Source organism: Labrus mixtus, chromosome 24, assembly GCF_963584025.1.
Source record: "Labrus mixtus chromosome 24, fLabMix1.1, whole genome shotgun sequence".
NCBI lineage: Eukaryota > Metazoa > Chordata > Actinopteri > Labriformes > Labridae > Labrus > Labrus mixtus.
This window is the reverse complement of record NC_083635.1, coordinates 2,360,660-2,376,775: the sequence shown is the minus strand read 5'-3', so window position 1 is coordinate 2,376,775 and position 16,116 is coordinate 2,360,660. Positions and strand designations below refer to the sequence as shown.

The following is a 16,116-nucleotide window of genomic DNA, read 5'->3' as shown; positions in this document are numbered from 1 at the left end:
AATCACAGCTATCACAAAAGTATTAAAATGACGCCTATGCAGGTGACCTCTGAGAATGCATTTCAGACATTTCAAAACTTGTACGCCACCTTCCCTCCCGACAGCGAGCTAAATTAAAGGTGAATTTTAACCAGGGTGACCTTGTCAGGATATCCAAACTGAGAGGAGTGTTTCACAAAAAATATGAACAGAGTTTTACGGACGAGGTGTTTACAGTGTCCAAATGTGTTCCTCTCGTTCCCCCTGTATACAAACTGAAAGATTATGATGGTGAACCCATCCAAGGTTCTTTTTACGAGGCAGAGTTGCAAAAACTAAAAATGTCTCAAGTAGAAGACATTTTAAAACGACGTACCGTCAGGGGGGGAAAAACAGGTTTTTATATGCTGGAAAAACTGGCTGGAGAAATTCAACAGTTGGGTCAAGGCCTCTGATCTAAGAAAAGTAAACATTGCACGTTCCTGTTGACGTTCATTACAACAAGTACAGGTCAAACAGCGATGGGTTTTACATCACCTTGCCATCCAACGCTAGCATCGATGTATTTAAAGACAATAAGAGTTCCAGTTACAGTGTGGATTTGACTAAGGCCATTGAACTGAGCGGAGAATGGGTGGTAGGTCTGTGTGAGATCATTTACCCCCATACATGGTACAATTTACCTTCAATTTCATCAAACTGAAAAAAAACCACAGAGGATGGTCAACCCTTGGTGAGCGTGACATTTGGTCGTGGTGGATATTACGATCGTCCTCAGGATCTCACGGAGCAAATCGTCACCACCATCAAAAAGTACAACCCCAGTGTGGGTGGTTCTTTCAACAACGTGACCAGGCACATTGATTTCAAACGCAATGGCCAGCTAAAAACCCCCCTCTGGCCTACATGCTGGGTTTGAAAGTGAACGAATGGTGGACCCTATCCAACCGACAAACCCCTTACCCCTGTGATTTAAAGGCCGGTCTTTTGGTTTAAGCTTTGGAGAGCATCTTCTAAGGCCTGAAAATAGTCGGCTTCACAAGGGGAGGTCAGAATATTGTTCAACTGGTCTATGGCTATCTGTATCTGCGTCAGAAGCAGGAAAACATCCTGAATCTAATTCAAAATTACATCCTATCACAATAGGGCTAAAAATGAAGAAATGAAATTCTGAGTGACTTCATACAGTAACCGCACCTTTGTCATGAACTCCTGATGACAGTTTCAGCCTCTTCTCTGTCTTTGAGGTGGAGATGCTTGTGTGGGGGTATGCTGTATAATTTGATTTCTCCTTTCCACCACCTCTGTAATAAAACACAAAGAGACATAATAAATAAAATAAATGACTCTGTGTGTGTGTGTGTGTGTGTGTGTGTACTACACCCACTTCTCTGACATTGTTGGAGGCCCCAGTGTTTCACCCCCATCCAACTGATACAGACATGTCAGGTTAATAGGTCAAAGGTCACTCATCAATCAAGTTTGATGAGGGTTTTATAAGCTCTTTGACAAAAGGTGGTGTCTTATTTCTCTACTGACAATAAAAAATGTGCAAAATTCAGATACACACCGTCCCACTTCTTGACAAAATTTCCTGTGAGGATCCTCATGAATCCAGCAAGGCACACCAGCTCCACGGCAAATTCTTCCAGCACACGATCGATTGGTGCCGTCAAACTCAGCTCAGCTCCCGTACAGTTTGTGGTCTACAACCTTGTGAGGAGACGCACACACAACTCCATCAACAGGATTCTAATCAGAGTCTCTGTAAAGCGTCGTACTCTACTTGCTCTGCCCAGTCCTTTTGCTCATTTATCTTATTTTCTCTCAGTGTTTTTAGTCTGTCATTTTTCATCCACTCTGATATCAGCAAACTTAATCACTCCTCCTAATAACATCTATGACAATATGTCCATCTTGAGACCAATGGTGACTTTGTTATATACATGCAACTAAAGGACTGTTATGTTCTTTTAAAAGTTTACGACCAAAAAGCACTCGACAGCTTGCATTTCACAAACATCTCTCTCAACTTTGATGAAAAAATACTCAATTTAAAGACTTTTTATCATTAATAATCATTAATTGTATTTTACTCGAGTCTGAATGCCGGCCAGTGACGCTCTCTTCAGGCCCTGAACTCCAGGTCGGTTAGAGAGCACCACCACGATCTCTGCAGAGCTGCAGCTCTCTATCAGCGCCTGCAGGTTGGTGTCCTGTGGCTCCTGTGCTTGACGCTGACCTAGGACCTTCTGTGCATCCAGAGGGGACACAACCAGCACCACTCCCAGGCCCGCAGTTGAAGGTGCGAGCCATCCCCCCACCCCGTCTCAGACCGCCCTCCTTGTGGAGCCATGAAAACACAGCAGGGAAGCTCCATCGAGACGCATCTGAATCATACACAAACACAGAGTATGAAGTCTGACGAGAAACAGCTGATGACTTAAACAACAAACAGAGTGACCTATTATTTTCACTGATGTGAACTTCACAATAAATATGTTCCACTCACCATTTATACCTGCACCCAACACCCAATCACTGCAGGGCAGCATTTCTTCCTGCAGGAGACAATAAAACACCTTTTACATGTCACAATCACATTCAAGTATCTGCATCATGAACATCACAACTTACTACAGGTGAAGTATACAACTGATACCAAAGATTCAAACTAAACCAAGAGGCAAAAGTCGTGATGCAATGCACAACTCACCATTCATGTTCTCACACTTTAACAGCTCAATGTCAACCGCTGTCCCAGTTACATCACGATGTTCACACCTGTCAATACAAAGATTACAGTCTATCTCATGCACAGCTCGCCAACAAACCAACACGAGACAGCTGGAGGTCATCACTTCATTCATGATCATGTAGACAGATTCAACAGACATGCACGCTGCTCTCACAATGAAGACACAAATTCTCTACATGTCACAGAATCAGGGATAAATGATCGGCAGTAATCAGTCATCATCACCCTGACGTTTCTAAATCCCTCTTAGGACTCAAACATCTCGTCTACATTCAGCTGTAGTCGTACAGTTTACACCAGTCTGCAAATATAACTTTTTCAAAGTAAATTCAAAGATATGGATCAACATAGAAGACGTCTCTGTGACGGAGGGAAGGGGTGGAGCTACAGAAACCCAGGAGATACGGAAGCTGCAAAAAACACAGGTCATTCTCAGAAAGACACAAATATCACAGAACAGTAAATATCACAAATACTCACCACACTTCAATCATATTTTCACACTTCATAACAAAGTGCCGCCTTCAACTCTAGTGCACAAACGTCCTTTTTAACATCAGGGAAAGAGTCACATGCTACACCATCACCGTGTCCTTCACCTGTGAACCACCAAACGCCATCTCAGACCCGGCTCTGCTCTCAGACACCCAGGGGCGACGAAGACGCTCACGGCCTCAGATGAGCCCTGCAGCGAAACGAGGGGGAAGCAGAGGGGAGAGGAAGAAACAGGATTTTCTTCATGGAGCAACATGTTACACTGTTTTACTGCAGCTGCACGGTAAATATCTGGAACTTTCTTTGACAGAAAAAAGTTGCTTTCTGGATTGTAACAGACCCTGCTATTATTCTCCATTTCTCGTTGTCCCTTTTTAATTCCATTAAAAGTAAATAATACACCTCTTTTTTCTCTGAGCTGGAGCGTCTTTTTTAAATATTGTTTTCAGTGAGTCTAGAGCGCTCACAGCTGTCACATGACAGATACAGGTGTTCAGTGATAAAGGCTTACCTGGGACTGTATGAACCTCTGTATGAATCAACAAGCATTTTACATGATGCTAATGTTGCTACAAACTTTAAATATTAAAGTTCACACTGGCTTTGTTGTAGATGTAGGGATTCTTTTGACTTCAGTAAATGTAGCAACAATATTATTTGACTTTTCTTTCAGAAAGGTAAGAAGTATTTTCAGTTAATGAATTTAAAATGAGTAATGTACAGAATGGCTCATTTACTTTTCATGTATTGAACAATTGTAAATGACCCATATATGCACACGTTTAAGAGCTCCTAAATCTAAACTTTTTTCACCATAAACATGTTTTGAATGTGTGCACCATGTTTCAGCCCGACATGAACTTTAAACCCTGATGTCTTTGTTTCTTGTGTTTGATATTCCAGGTGTGAACTCTGAAGAGTAGAATCTGTGCTGCAGCTGGAAGGTTAAAATGATTCTCTCTGGATTATAGTTTACCTGTTAGCTGTTGTTTTATTTACCTGTTAGCTGTTGTTTTATTTACCTTTTAGCTGTTGTCTTGGTTACCTGTTAGCTGCTGTTTTATTTACCTGTTAGCTGTTGTTTTATTTACCTTTTAGCTGTTGTCTTGGTTACTTGTTAGCTGTTGTTTTATTTACCTGTTAGCTGTTGTCTTGGTTACCTGTTAGCTGTTGTTTTATTTACCTGTTAGCTGTTGTCTTGGTTACCTGTTAGCTGTTGTTTTATTTACCTGTTAGCTGTTGTCTTGGTTACCTGTTAGCTGCTGGTCAGTCGTAGTTTTGTCTTCTCAGTCTTTAATGTTTGTTGTTTTTATCCCCCCCCCCCCCACAAAGCTGAACCTGATCACAGATGTAACACTTCTCTCTCTCCTCCACAGGTACAGAAGTCAATGTGATGCAGATGATGCAGAATGGACACTGCAGTAGTTACTAACAAAACAGGAAAAAGTGACATGATAACAAACGTAATGTTAACTTTCATCAATCAGTCCATTTTTATTCACTTATCTCCAAATCATAAGAAAAGTTGTCTCCAGACACTTCACAATAACAGCGACCCACCTGCGCAAACATTTGGTACGTTTAAACTAATTGTGATGTGTTTTTTTGTTTTTTGAACACTTTTAGGGGCAGCCTGACCAAAACAAGACGATCTGTTAGCATGTACGCTACACCACGCTGCCTCACCTGCTTCCTTCAACATTTGGTGATGCTACAAACTTTTACATTTTAATCTCAACACTCACTTTGATGTAGTGATTCTTTTGACCTAATTAAATATTAGTAATGTATCAGAATGGCCCATTGACTTCTCACGTATTGTACAATCCTAGCTGTAAGTTACCCATAGATGCAACCTGAAATGAACTTTAAACCCTGATAGTAGGATCTGTGCTGCAGCTGTTGTAGTTTCCTTTCAGTCATAGTTTGTCTTCTTAGTCTTTAATGTTTGTTGTTTTTATCTGTCAGCTGTAGTTTTATTGTCTGTTTTCTTGTTAAAGTTAAAGTGTGTTGTCAGCATCTTTAATTCCTCAGATGTTTTGTAGTTGTTTCCTTCTTTATGTCACACATAGCGGTGATCTTAAAGTGTTAGATTTGTTTTCATTTGAAGCAAAGTTAGAATATTTTTTAATAATAACATTTAATGTAAATGAGATCTAATAGGAAACATGCTTATTGGTGGTAGATAATTAAAGGCTACAATAAACACATTTCCTCAAAAGCAAAGAAAACAGACAATGAAAGCTCTAAACTAACAAACACAGCTGGCAGTTAGACTGATCACACTGTAACACTTCTCTCTCCTCCCCAGGTACAGAAGTCACTGTGATGCAGAATGGACACCGCAGTAGTAGTTTTATTACAATTAAATATTGAACAGACATGACCTCTGTGTTTTTTGTAAATGCCACGTACATCCAGCCAGTCCCCTCCCCCCACCATCCTCCAGCCCCATTGGGTAGGAGCTCAAAGCTTTAAGATGTTTTATGTTCCAGGTCTTATCGATGTTTAGACTCAGTTATTTTAATCATTTGACTTCATCCTTTTTGATCAGCTACTAAGAAGTTCATTTAGAGTGGAGGAACATCAGGTGTTTAATGTAAAAGTACATTTTTATAATCCTTAGGTATCATTACTCAACAGCTAATAGCGTTATCAGTTTTGTATGTTGATGTTAAAGCTGATTTGAGGGGAGTTATGACCTCCTTTTAGTTTAGACCTCGATACAGCGCTTACTTCATGATCTAACACTACCAAACAGAATACAAAGCTAATGTTAGCATCAGTGTGTCTGTAAGAGTTAAACTATCTTTAACCCTGAAAAGGCTTTGAATCACTTCAGGTTGGAGTTTTAGCTTGATCAAAAAGGATGAAGTCAAATGATTAAAATAACTGAGTCTAAACATCTATAAGACCTAAAACCTGGAACATAATAAAACATTAAGAAAGCTTTGAGTCTCCTACCTGAGCAGGAAGACGGCCATCGACGGGGGATCATCCTGGAAGACGTCAACAGAGTTCCTGTTGGAGAAGAAAAACACATTTTAGTTTCATTTAGATTTCAGTTAATAAAACTCAGAAAATGTTTGTGATCATACAACATTGTGTTGATTGGAATAAACCTGGGTTTTATCATTCACTGTAAATTATCTGTGTTTAACTTCACTTTAAGGCTTTTGGATGAAGCAAACTTAAATTCAAAGTTTAAATGTAGAATATAATATAGAAACATTAAGTATAAGGTCTTAAGAAACATCTTAACACATTTATCTTCTATTATAAGTTCTACAAGTTTGTTTACCTTTAACCTGATCGAGGAGAAAGAAAATGCTCTATACATATATATATAATATATATTCAGAGTTGTAATTGATCCACAGATCAATATTATCAATGAACTTAATATAATGGAGCACATAAGGTAGGTGAAGAAGAGTTATGAGCATATGAAAGTTAATCAAGGCAAGGAAGAAGAATTTTTAAACAACTTTTTTAACTTGTAAATGTTTCCTTTTCATTTATGTGTTTAATCTAAACTAGCTCATTGATGTACTCGTATCAAATGATAAGCAGTGTTTATCAGATTCATCATTTCAATTAAATCAATAAAAAGGTTTGTGGTATTTTCATTAAGAAAACCAAAAGAAAATAAACAAATTAAATTGATTAAAATGTTGTAAAAGTAAACCTAATAAGAAATGGTCTAAAGTAAAAATGCAGCTTTAATATAAATAATTTAGCATACAATGATCTTAAATATCCAATTACTTTATTGACTTACACAATTAACGTTCACTAATTAAAGTTATAGGTTGAAAATAAATGCATTTTAGTTTATAAATCACTTTATATAGAGAGGGCGCCCTCTGGTGGTTAGTTGTTGGTTACTGCACTTAAATAATAAATTAATCAGCCTGTTTCTTTGAGTAAATTAAACACAGAAGGCTGGATTAACAGATTATATAGTTTAAATAAAATAAATGACGTCTATTCATATTACTTTATCAAGATGAACATTTAATCTCTGAGCTCTGTGAACAGTAATGTTTAGAAAATCATCTTACCTCAGAGCTACAGCACAGAGCGAGGAAACACCTGCACAAAGAAGGTGTTAGATGCAATGGGCCTCAGTGATTAATAATAAACAACTGTAGTGATAAAGATAAACATATAATATAATATATTGAGGAAGACAAAAAACAAATAGGCCTACGCAAGCTAAAATTAATTAAAGAAAGATCAAAATAACTATCACTATAATCAAGATTTAATGCAAGTTACATTTTTTTTAAATAAAATGTTGGGTACAAATGTCAAGCACATCCTGACTTTTATTATGTACTCAATCTGTAATGTGTGGAAGTTGAAGTACATAAAAAAGTACCATACAATTATTCTCAAGTACACATTGAAATCCTCTTCACTCACTCACAGGGTAGGACCCTCTTCACTCACTCACATCGGCACGCTGAAACAATACTGGAGTCAAAATAAAAGGGAATCCACAGCCCCATGCAAACGCTCTGGAACAGTGACTGACCAATGTCAGTCAAGCTAGTGACACCTTTGTGGACCCCCTGACCCTGAGGAGGCAGATTTAAGCAGCAGAAACATTCAGTCTGGAGGAGTTCATCTCTCTAAACATGAATTATGAATTAATTTTATGAAATCAAAATTCAGAAAACTTTATTTGTCCAATGGAAACATGAACATGCCAGTGTTGTCATGCAGCCTCTACAAATGACACTTGAAGGTTCTAGTGAATGTGTCGTACAGTGTCACCAAGGTAAAAAGACTTCTCCATTGTGCACATTTGATCAGATTAAGACACAAAATGTTGTAGGTGTTTATACAGCATTCACCAAAACAGAGTATCAACACGTATGATAGTCGTAATACAAGTGTCAAACAATAAAGGTCATTAAAAGAACAGTTGTAGCAGCTGTGTTCACTTTGCCACCTGATCTGGCTCCCTGTAAAAACAACAGTGGAGTGAAGAGCGGTATAAAAAGGAAACTTTACAAATAAAAATAGTGTCATTTCAAATCAGAACTTTATCAGTCAAGTTTTACGCAAACGTACAAAAACAGATCTTTAACGAGATTGTAGAAACTTCTGCTGCTGTGTCATTAGTTAGATTTGGTTATTACACCTGTGCAATAATGCTACCTTATCATACAAACACAAAGACAACTTTGGATAGAACGAGCTCCGTCATTGCTTAAATTATCACATCAGTACAATCTGCTGCAAACCTGATAGAAGGCACTTACAGTTTTTTAAGGATTATGCGGCCGTTTAAAGCATTTTTCAAGGCATCGATACACAGAGCAGCAATTTGTTAACGTAAAAGAAACACGAAGAAGAGAAAATAAATAGTGATTTATGACAACTGTTTTTACAGAAGTGATTTCCATGCGTTCTCAACTCCAAGGAAACATCAGCTTAGTGTGCATGGTTTTGGCTAAGCCATGTAAGGCCACACTTAGGCCGGTGCCTCTGCAGCTCCTCAGCCTCCTCGCCAGCTGACGTGGTTGAGGCCTTTGTTTTTCCAGACCTGGTGTGTGTGGGGGGGGGGGGGCTGCACAGTTTGAGCCCAGGCACTTTTTCTGAGGACTTCTGGCAAAGCAGCCAGTCAGCACCTCTCTGAGCTCACAGAGCTGTCTCAAAGATTACTAAACTACCATCAGCTGTTTCTGCATGTCCATTTGAAATAATGGGGCGGCTTCTGCTGTTGTAAGCCTGAAAAGAAATAATTCAGTCAGCTTATCCCGCAGAAAATCTGGATAAAGAAAGTGTTTTGGGAGATTTAACTCACCTGTTTAGCTAATTCAAGTAGAGCTGCTGCCTCCTGCTTGCCAGTCTGCTGCACCATTTTATAAAAGATTCCTTCTGGTTCTTGAAGCAGAGTGTAAGGCTCGTCATAGGCATGAATTCTCCCTGCATCCAGAACCTTGACACAAAGTTTGGTTTAGTCTCGAGTAGTGCTTTCACACTGGGAGAAATCCTGTGACTTCTTACTGAGTTATACCAAAGAATAAAGGACTCAATTCACTGTAAATGTGCAGTCTGTGCATCTAATTTTAGTCTTTTAATTGAACACTAAAACATGTGCATGTTGTTTTAGGCCGCTCTGTGATTGGCTCAGTGAACTTCTTCATCTACAATCAAAGAAGAGAGCTGCTGCTGTTCTGATACTCACACTGTGCTGAGTGGAATGTGCTCACAGCATTTTACAAATTCCCCTCCATGACTATGGATCACTCACACACTGCTCACTGTCAGTAGTTTGCACTGGGGCTAATTCTATAGTGAGTGCTGTTTGTAATCCAGTGTATTGGGTCGGAATACTTTTGAAATGCTGTGAGTGCCAAAAATAAAATTACATTCATTGCGGTGGAGTCGGTTAATTCTCAGGCTTAATCTGGTCAAACAGTACAAAAAAGGAGTTTGTGTTGAGTTCTTTGAAGGTTTGCACTCAGCAATAGAGAGGAACATTAGTTGCTAATCTTGTTTCTTGCCGTCTTCTAGTGGATTTAAGTGTTCACTTTGTGGAGGTCATGCAGCATCAATATGGGAGAAAAGTGTGTGTGTGTGTGTGTGTAAATTTGATCAACTAGTTCTTGAAGTCAGCGTCACTGTTGCTGGGAGTATGTGTTTTCCCAACAAATAATTAATAATAAAATAATGATCACATACTAGACGTCAGATTGAACTGACCATGCATTTCTGCAGAGGGAACTTTAGACCACAAGAGGGCAGCAAAGCAACATAAGTTATGTTTGTCTTAAGCGCTAATTGTCAAAGTGTAAAAGTTCCCAAAATAGCCATTCCATATTAAATGATCAATTATGAAGGGTTGCAAGTATCAATTAAGCTGAAGCATTAACTCTTCATACATAAACCTGGTTGACAAAATAATCTATGAAAGAGTTGCGAGAGAGATGAAACTATCCTTCCATAGTTCTCTGCATTCATACAGCTTTGCTGTAGGTACTTACCAGTATCCTGTCGCTGTCTATGATGGTGTTGAGGCGATGAGCGATTGTCAGCACAGTACATTCTCTGAATTTGTCCCGTATGGTTTTCTGGATCAGTTCATCCGTCCTGAAGAGAGAACGCATCAGTATTGAAGAAATGTATTCTCCTACAGATATTTTTTTTTACTTATGCCTAAAAGAAACGAACACATTCTTTAATAAAAAATTTTAAAAAAACACAACGCTTTATAGAAACAATAGTACCAATCCCAACCACTGTCAGTGAGGTGAGTAGCTTCAGCAGTACCTGGGGTCCACATTGGCCGTGGCCTCGTCGATGATGAGGATGCGGTTCTTCCTCAGGACGGCTCTGGCCAGACACACCAGTTGTCTCTGGCCCACACTAAAGTTGGAGCCAGATTCTGCCAGAACCGTCTCCAGCTTACCGGGCAGCTCCTCCACCACAGACTTCAGCTGCACCTGCAGGGGGCGTTAACATACAGCAGTGTTTTCCACAGCATATACGCCAGTTAAGCTGCCTTCATGTTTTTTTTTATCTTTTAAATCTCTATTTTCATTTCTACAGATACATGTTCATGTATGTGTGTGTAATGCGTCACTGACCTCTTTCAGAGCGTTCCACAGTTCTTCATCTGTGTGGTAGTTAAAAGGGTCCAAGTTCTTCCTCATGGAACCCGTGAACAGCACAGGGTCCTGCAACACGAGGAGGAGGGTACACTTCAGTCACTGAACCCAACAATAAAATCCATCAGAGATAACATGTAAAGTGTCTGAAGGTAACTATTACATCAAATAGAAATAGAAGGGAACACATGAGTATATTTTCCACAAGGACACACTTGTAGCTGTTTTTGCCTCCAGCTACATCCACTTTTCATATAAAGTCTAAAACAATGACTACTTTGTAGCACTGCTGTGTAACTAGCTGATTACATCATATCAGTCATCCAGTTCATCTTTCAAATGAATCTTTCATATACTGACCAGCAGCATTAACACCAGATAGCTAGCTGTGTCAGATAACATAAATGCTGTTTTTGTCGTGTTTCAGATGCATATTTAAAGAACATTGAAGTGAACATCAAGATGTAGCTGGACTCTGCAGCAGGTAACAGAAGTCTGTTGGCGGCCACACTAACCTTAATCCCTTATTATAGCAGATGAAGCTGGTTATTATGAGTTCCTTATGCCCTGCTCATGTCTAATTTGGACTAATGAACAGTCTTTGTTGGTCTTTGTAGCCTGACAGAAAATCCTATTACATAAAGTTGGACAAAAATATTTTCGGGGGAAATCCCACGAGACTTTGGCTTTGAGGGGCTGCGGAACAGAACAAAGACCATTTTGTTTCAAAAAGACCGAAAAAGTGCGTTCTTTGAATATTTCTGTGCATGGCAAGTCCAAAACCCTTGTTCATCATGCAACCCTCCCTCCTTTGCTTTTTCTTCATAAATCAAGCTAATCACTGGCCTCCTGTCAGTTTCAATCCACAAACAGAGAGGTTGCTTTATGTTTACCTGAGGGATTATGGACATCTTCTGGCGCAGGTCGTGGAGGCCGATCTCAGAGGTTAAAAGACCATCGACGTAGATCTTCCCTTGAGGCTCTGCCAGGCGGAACAGAGCAGACACCAGGGAGCTTTTCCCTGCGCCCGTCCTACCTACTATCCCCACCTGACACAGGAGAGAAGAACGAGTCAGCTAAAGTTGCACATCGTGTGGCGTAAACGGGGTTTGGTACTCTGTAAACAAAGATGGCCGACCTTCTCTTGGGGTCGGAACATTGCTTTCAGGTTCTTGAGCACCAGCGGTCCGTCCTCGCTGTATGAGAAGCTGACTTGGTCGAAGGTCACCAGGCCTTTGCTGGGCCAGTCGGGAGGAGGACGCTTCTGGGTTTCCCACGGTGCTTCACTCTCTAATTCAGTGTACTCCACGACTCTCTCCACTGATGTCATCTGAACACAGAAGCAGTACACACGTTACTTACACACCATTACATTAGCTCACTGGTCATTTTAGTGCCCCCTCATACACAGTTTTGTCACTCTGATGCAGTTTATGTGACTAATACTATAACCTCTTCAATTAGTTTAATATTACCAAGAACAAAAGCATTATCTCACCATGTTCTCCACCTCAGCACTCTGCCTGACGCCCCACTGGAACATGCCCATCAGGGTGACGGAGTAAGTCAGGGCCAAACCCACGGAGCCGGCGTCCAGCTCTAAGAGACACAGAGAGCTTTACAACTAAAAGACTAATTTGATCTTTTTATGTGTAGGGTTTTTAACTCTGCTAACTGAAATAGTTTGAACATTTAAAACATTCTCACGGTCTCTTAGCAGTATGCAGCCAAAGGTGGTGATGGTGACGAAAATGGAGCACATGCCATCGAGGCGGAGGGCGAACCATCGGGAGGTGGTCAGGAAGAGGAACCAGGCCCCTGTTCAGGAAGAAAAACAGTTAGTGACACTATCTCAGAGACACTGCACAAAGACAAACAGTGAATCTGAAGGATCCAAGAGGAACCTGAGTGAAGGTCCTGTTGGGCGTCGAATGTTTTCTGGAACCTCTCCTCTGCTCCAAAGGCCCGGATCGTCCACAGACCCTGAAGAGACGACGACAGGTGGGAGAAGACAGGACTGCGAGCTGCAGGATGAGGAAAAGGAGTGGAGAAAATCAGCACACACACACTTCATTTTGAAAGTTTGTTCAGCTAATGTCAGAGGTGCACAACCTGTATAATGTACATGACACACTGTTACATCGTGGGACACTCACTGGTGGACTCAAGGCGTTTGATGTCTCTGGAGGTCTGCAGGAAGTAGCGGCGAAGGAAGAGAAAGACGATAAGGAGTGGGAGCACGGGGATGACGATCCAAGGGATCACCGAGATAGAAACAGCGATCACCCCAAGAATCTGCAGGAACACCTGATCACAGAGGACAAAAACATGTTACAGAAGGCTGTTGTTTGAAAACCAATGCTGTGACACATGCATGATTTCTATGGATCTGTGTGTATGATGTTTGTATGTACATTTATACATGTATATGGTTTTGTTGTAGCTGTGCTCAAGCTACTGTGCCTGTAACATCTTTACACTGTACCAGCTAATGTTCTCCTCATAAACTCAACGTAGAGCGCTGACATCACTTCTCACCTGAATGAAGTCCACAAAGGTCCACGGCATGTTAGAATCCAGCTGGCCAATGTCCTTTGAAAACCTATTAAGGACCCTTCCTGGGGTGAGCCAGGAGAGAAAATTAGGAAAAATAAATACTGTGGAAAATACCTGAGCCACACAAACCTTTTTTTAAATAGTTTACAGTTCAGTGTAATGCATTTTCTAAACCAAAATAAATCCAAAATATGACCAATATAAGCTTATTAGCTAGAGGTGTTTTTTAAAATTTGGCTTACCAATGGGGTTGACATCAAAGAAGCGTACAGGTGTCCTGAGTATTGCGTCGAACATGCGGTTGTGCAGAGACTGAGTACACCTAACCAGCACGTTGAACAGCACCAAATTCCTGATAAAGCCAAAAATGATGACGGCTATTGTCAAACCTGTAAAAGAAAAAAACAGCGGAATATTCTCCTTTACACAACTGAAAAACATCACATACATTGCAGGTGACATGATGAAATCAAAAGTATTTTTAGATTACCTCCATAAACACCCAGGTAGAAGTCTATGTCCAACTCCTTTGTGATGTTTTGACCGTTTTGGATGATGGTGCTGTTGCTTAGCTTGTCTTGCTCTTCCGCCCTGATCAGTCAGAATGATACACAAAAAAAGAAGTCATACAGAAGCAAAAAATAATAATACATTGAGGAAAATGCCTTAAGTAACAGTATTTAAAGTCCTTTTTTGTCTTTATACTAACCAGTAAGCCAGCCACCAGTCCTGCATGATGTATGCTACCTGTACGGTAAAGCACAACAGTTAGAATAGGCTCAGGTGTTTCTCTTAACTTACTTTATTAGTGGCCTTCTTGCATACCTGAGCCAGAATGTTCACCGCAAACACAGTCAGCAGGAATAAGATGCTGGCTCCAGCGCGCAGGTATTTGTAGTACAGACTCATTCCGATGGTCCCCTGAGCGCGGCTCTCCTCTGCTACCGTCTGCACCGTCTCCCCCTGCATGGACAAAATGACTCCCTATTACATTTTTCTGCATGACCAATTGACCGTTTTAAGGAAACACACGTTTATTTGTTGTCTTATTTCAAAACAACTAAACCGTGAGCGCGCTTCTTCACTTGCAAGCATTACTTCCACTAAAAGTACCGCTTTGCTTTCCAAAGGAATCGAGGCATTCTTCAAGGATCAATGTGCTTGATAAAACTTTGCATGCTTTATAACGTGTGAATGATGTACTAACCGGTAAGTAGTCTCCGTCTTTGACCGACTGCATAGAGGAGGTCTGGGAGAGCACTGAGTTCTGGGACAGAGTTCTGTTCCTGATAGGGCCATCCTGAGGCGGGGGTTGTTGCTCCTCCTCCTCCTCCTTCTTCAGCAACGAGGTGAAGTCAACGCCGGACTGCTGCAGCTCTGTGTACGTCCCCTTCGCCACCATAGAACCCTGACACACAAACACACATGCAGTTAGCTACAGTGCCCACCAGAACTGCACAGTAGACTCTAACATGACTTGAATATTGTGGAGAATCACAACATGTACAGTCTAAACCTCTGTGAGCCACAAACCTTCACCGCTAATTTGAAAGAATTTCAGGCACGCATGTTTGAGATATCAAGTTGTTCTTGATTCTTTCACATGTGGCATTCTCTCAAACAATGCACCCGCTATCAGGATGCAATGTAATGCCTGAGGCCGCTGCAGGAATGCAACAACCTCTGAATTGCATACATTCTCAATTTAAAGACGTTTGTGAACCTCTCTGTAACTCTGCTGCCATGATGCCAGTTCTATCTGAGTGACTATTAAAGTCAGCTGACATCCATTTATTTAAACTCCTTTCAGACTCACACATAACTCTTTAGTTAAATATGTTTTTTTTGAAGCAGAAACTCATCCATACGTGACTTGTTTAATATTTGATTTCATTTACTAATGGCTGACTGCAAATTCTTTTAAATCACTCACATAGAAATAAACACATCTGGTTACAGCAGTTGTCCCTGCATGATGCCCTTAATGTTCAAGAGTGCAACAGTCTTTGTTGTATATACTGCACTTCAGATTTGACTTTAGGTATGAAGGGACTCACCTCCTTGAGGACCAGGATCTGGTCGGCTGCCTTCAGGTACTGCAGCTGGTGGGTGACCAGGATACGAGGTTTGTTCCTCAGCAGGCCGCATATGCACCTGAAACAGGAAGTAAACAGCTTTTAGCAGCACAGCATCAATTTTGAGTCTAACTCACATTAACTTGTTCATGACAGTTTTATCTAAAAAAATAATTGAACCTTTTGGTGTAACACCCAACAACAAGAACGCTAAACACTTTTGTCCAAAAAAGTGAAATGCTTCATTTATACGATTTTTGACCGAGACCGAAAAAGGAAGCAGTTGAGGCTTTACAAAGGGTTCAAGACGTATCTACAGGCAGGATGTCGTGTGACACTGGAAGATGTCGTTTTCAGTGACCAAATGTTTTATTGAATCTATGACTTTATAAAAGTATCTATAAGTATATAACTGTTTACATCTACTAAAATGGAAGCTAGTAAAAGTATGCCAGATGAATTTTGAAATTGTCATCATAAATGAAAACAAGTGAATACTGCAGCAAGTCCGTGTAAACAAAAACAGATATTAACATTGTCAGTAATGAAAATAATACATTTCTCTATTGGATCTTGTGAGACTGTGTAGATTGGCTTCCTTGTTTGAGTTGTTGTGTTAAGGTCTGTT

The 16,116-nt window shown here is 40.4% G+C and overlaps 1 protein-coding gene and 1 long non-coding RNA gene across 2 annotated transcripts in view; both read right to left on the bottom strand.

Annotated features, from left to right (window-relative positions):
- Positions 1-2,313: 2,313 nt before the first annotated feature.
- On the bottom strand, positions 2,314-2,921 carry LOC132959592 (uncharacterized). Its single transcript, XR_009667046.1, has 3 exons — positions 2,696-2,921; positions 2,492-2,540; positions 2,314-2,369 (listed from the first exon to the last, which is right to left on the bottom strand). It is a non-coding gene; the product is annotated as an uncharacterized LOC132959592 (long non-coding RNA).
- A 4,980-nt stretch (positions 2,922-7,901) lies between these two features.
- Positions 7,902-16,116, bottom strand: part of LOC132959299 (ATP-binding cassette sub-family C member 4-like) — a 31,671-nt gene continuing 23,456 nt past the window's right edge. The window contains exons 14-31 of the mRNA XM_061032203.1: positions 15,471-15,567; positions 14,621-14,821; positions 14,239-14,376; positions 14,123-14,160; positions 13,904-14,004; positions 13,656-13,802; positions 13,396-13,475; positions 13,014-13,164; positions 12,762-12,881; positions 12,565-12,675; positions 12,356-12,456; positions 11,996-12,187; positions 11,751-11,906; positions 10,837-10,926; positions 10,520-10,692; positions 10,234-10,339; positions 9,051-9,185; positions 7,902-8,974 (exon numbers count right to left, since the gene is read on the bottom strand). Coding sequence (XP_060888186.1) covers positions 8,885-8,974; positions 9,051-9,185; positions 10,234-10,339; positions 10,520-10,692; positions 10,837-10,926; positions 11,751-11,906; positions 11,996-12,187; positions 12,356-12,456; positions 12,565-12,675; positions 12,762-12,881; positions 13,014-13,164; positions 13,396-13,475; positions 13,656-13,802; positions 13,904-14,004; positions 14,123-14,160; positions 14,239-14,376; positions 14,621-14,821; positions 15,471-15,567 — 2,227 coding nt within the window. The 3' untranslated portion in view covers positions 7,902-8,884. The remainder of the gene's footprint in view (positions 8,975-9,050; positions 9,186-10,233; positions 10,340-10,519; positions 10,693-10,836; positions 10,927-11,750; positions 11,907-11,995; positions 12,188-12,355; positions 12,457-12,564; positions 12,676-12,761; positions 12,882-13,013; positions 13,165-13,395; positions 13,476-13,655; positions 13,803-13,903; positions 14,005-14,122; positions 14,161-14,238; positions 14,377-14,620; positions 14,822-15,470; positions 15,568-16,116) is intronic.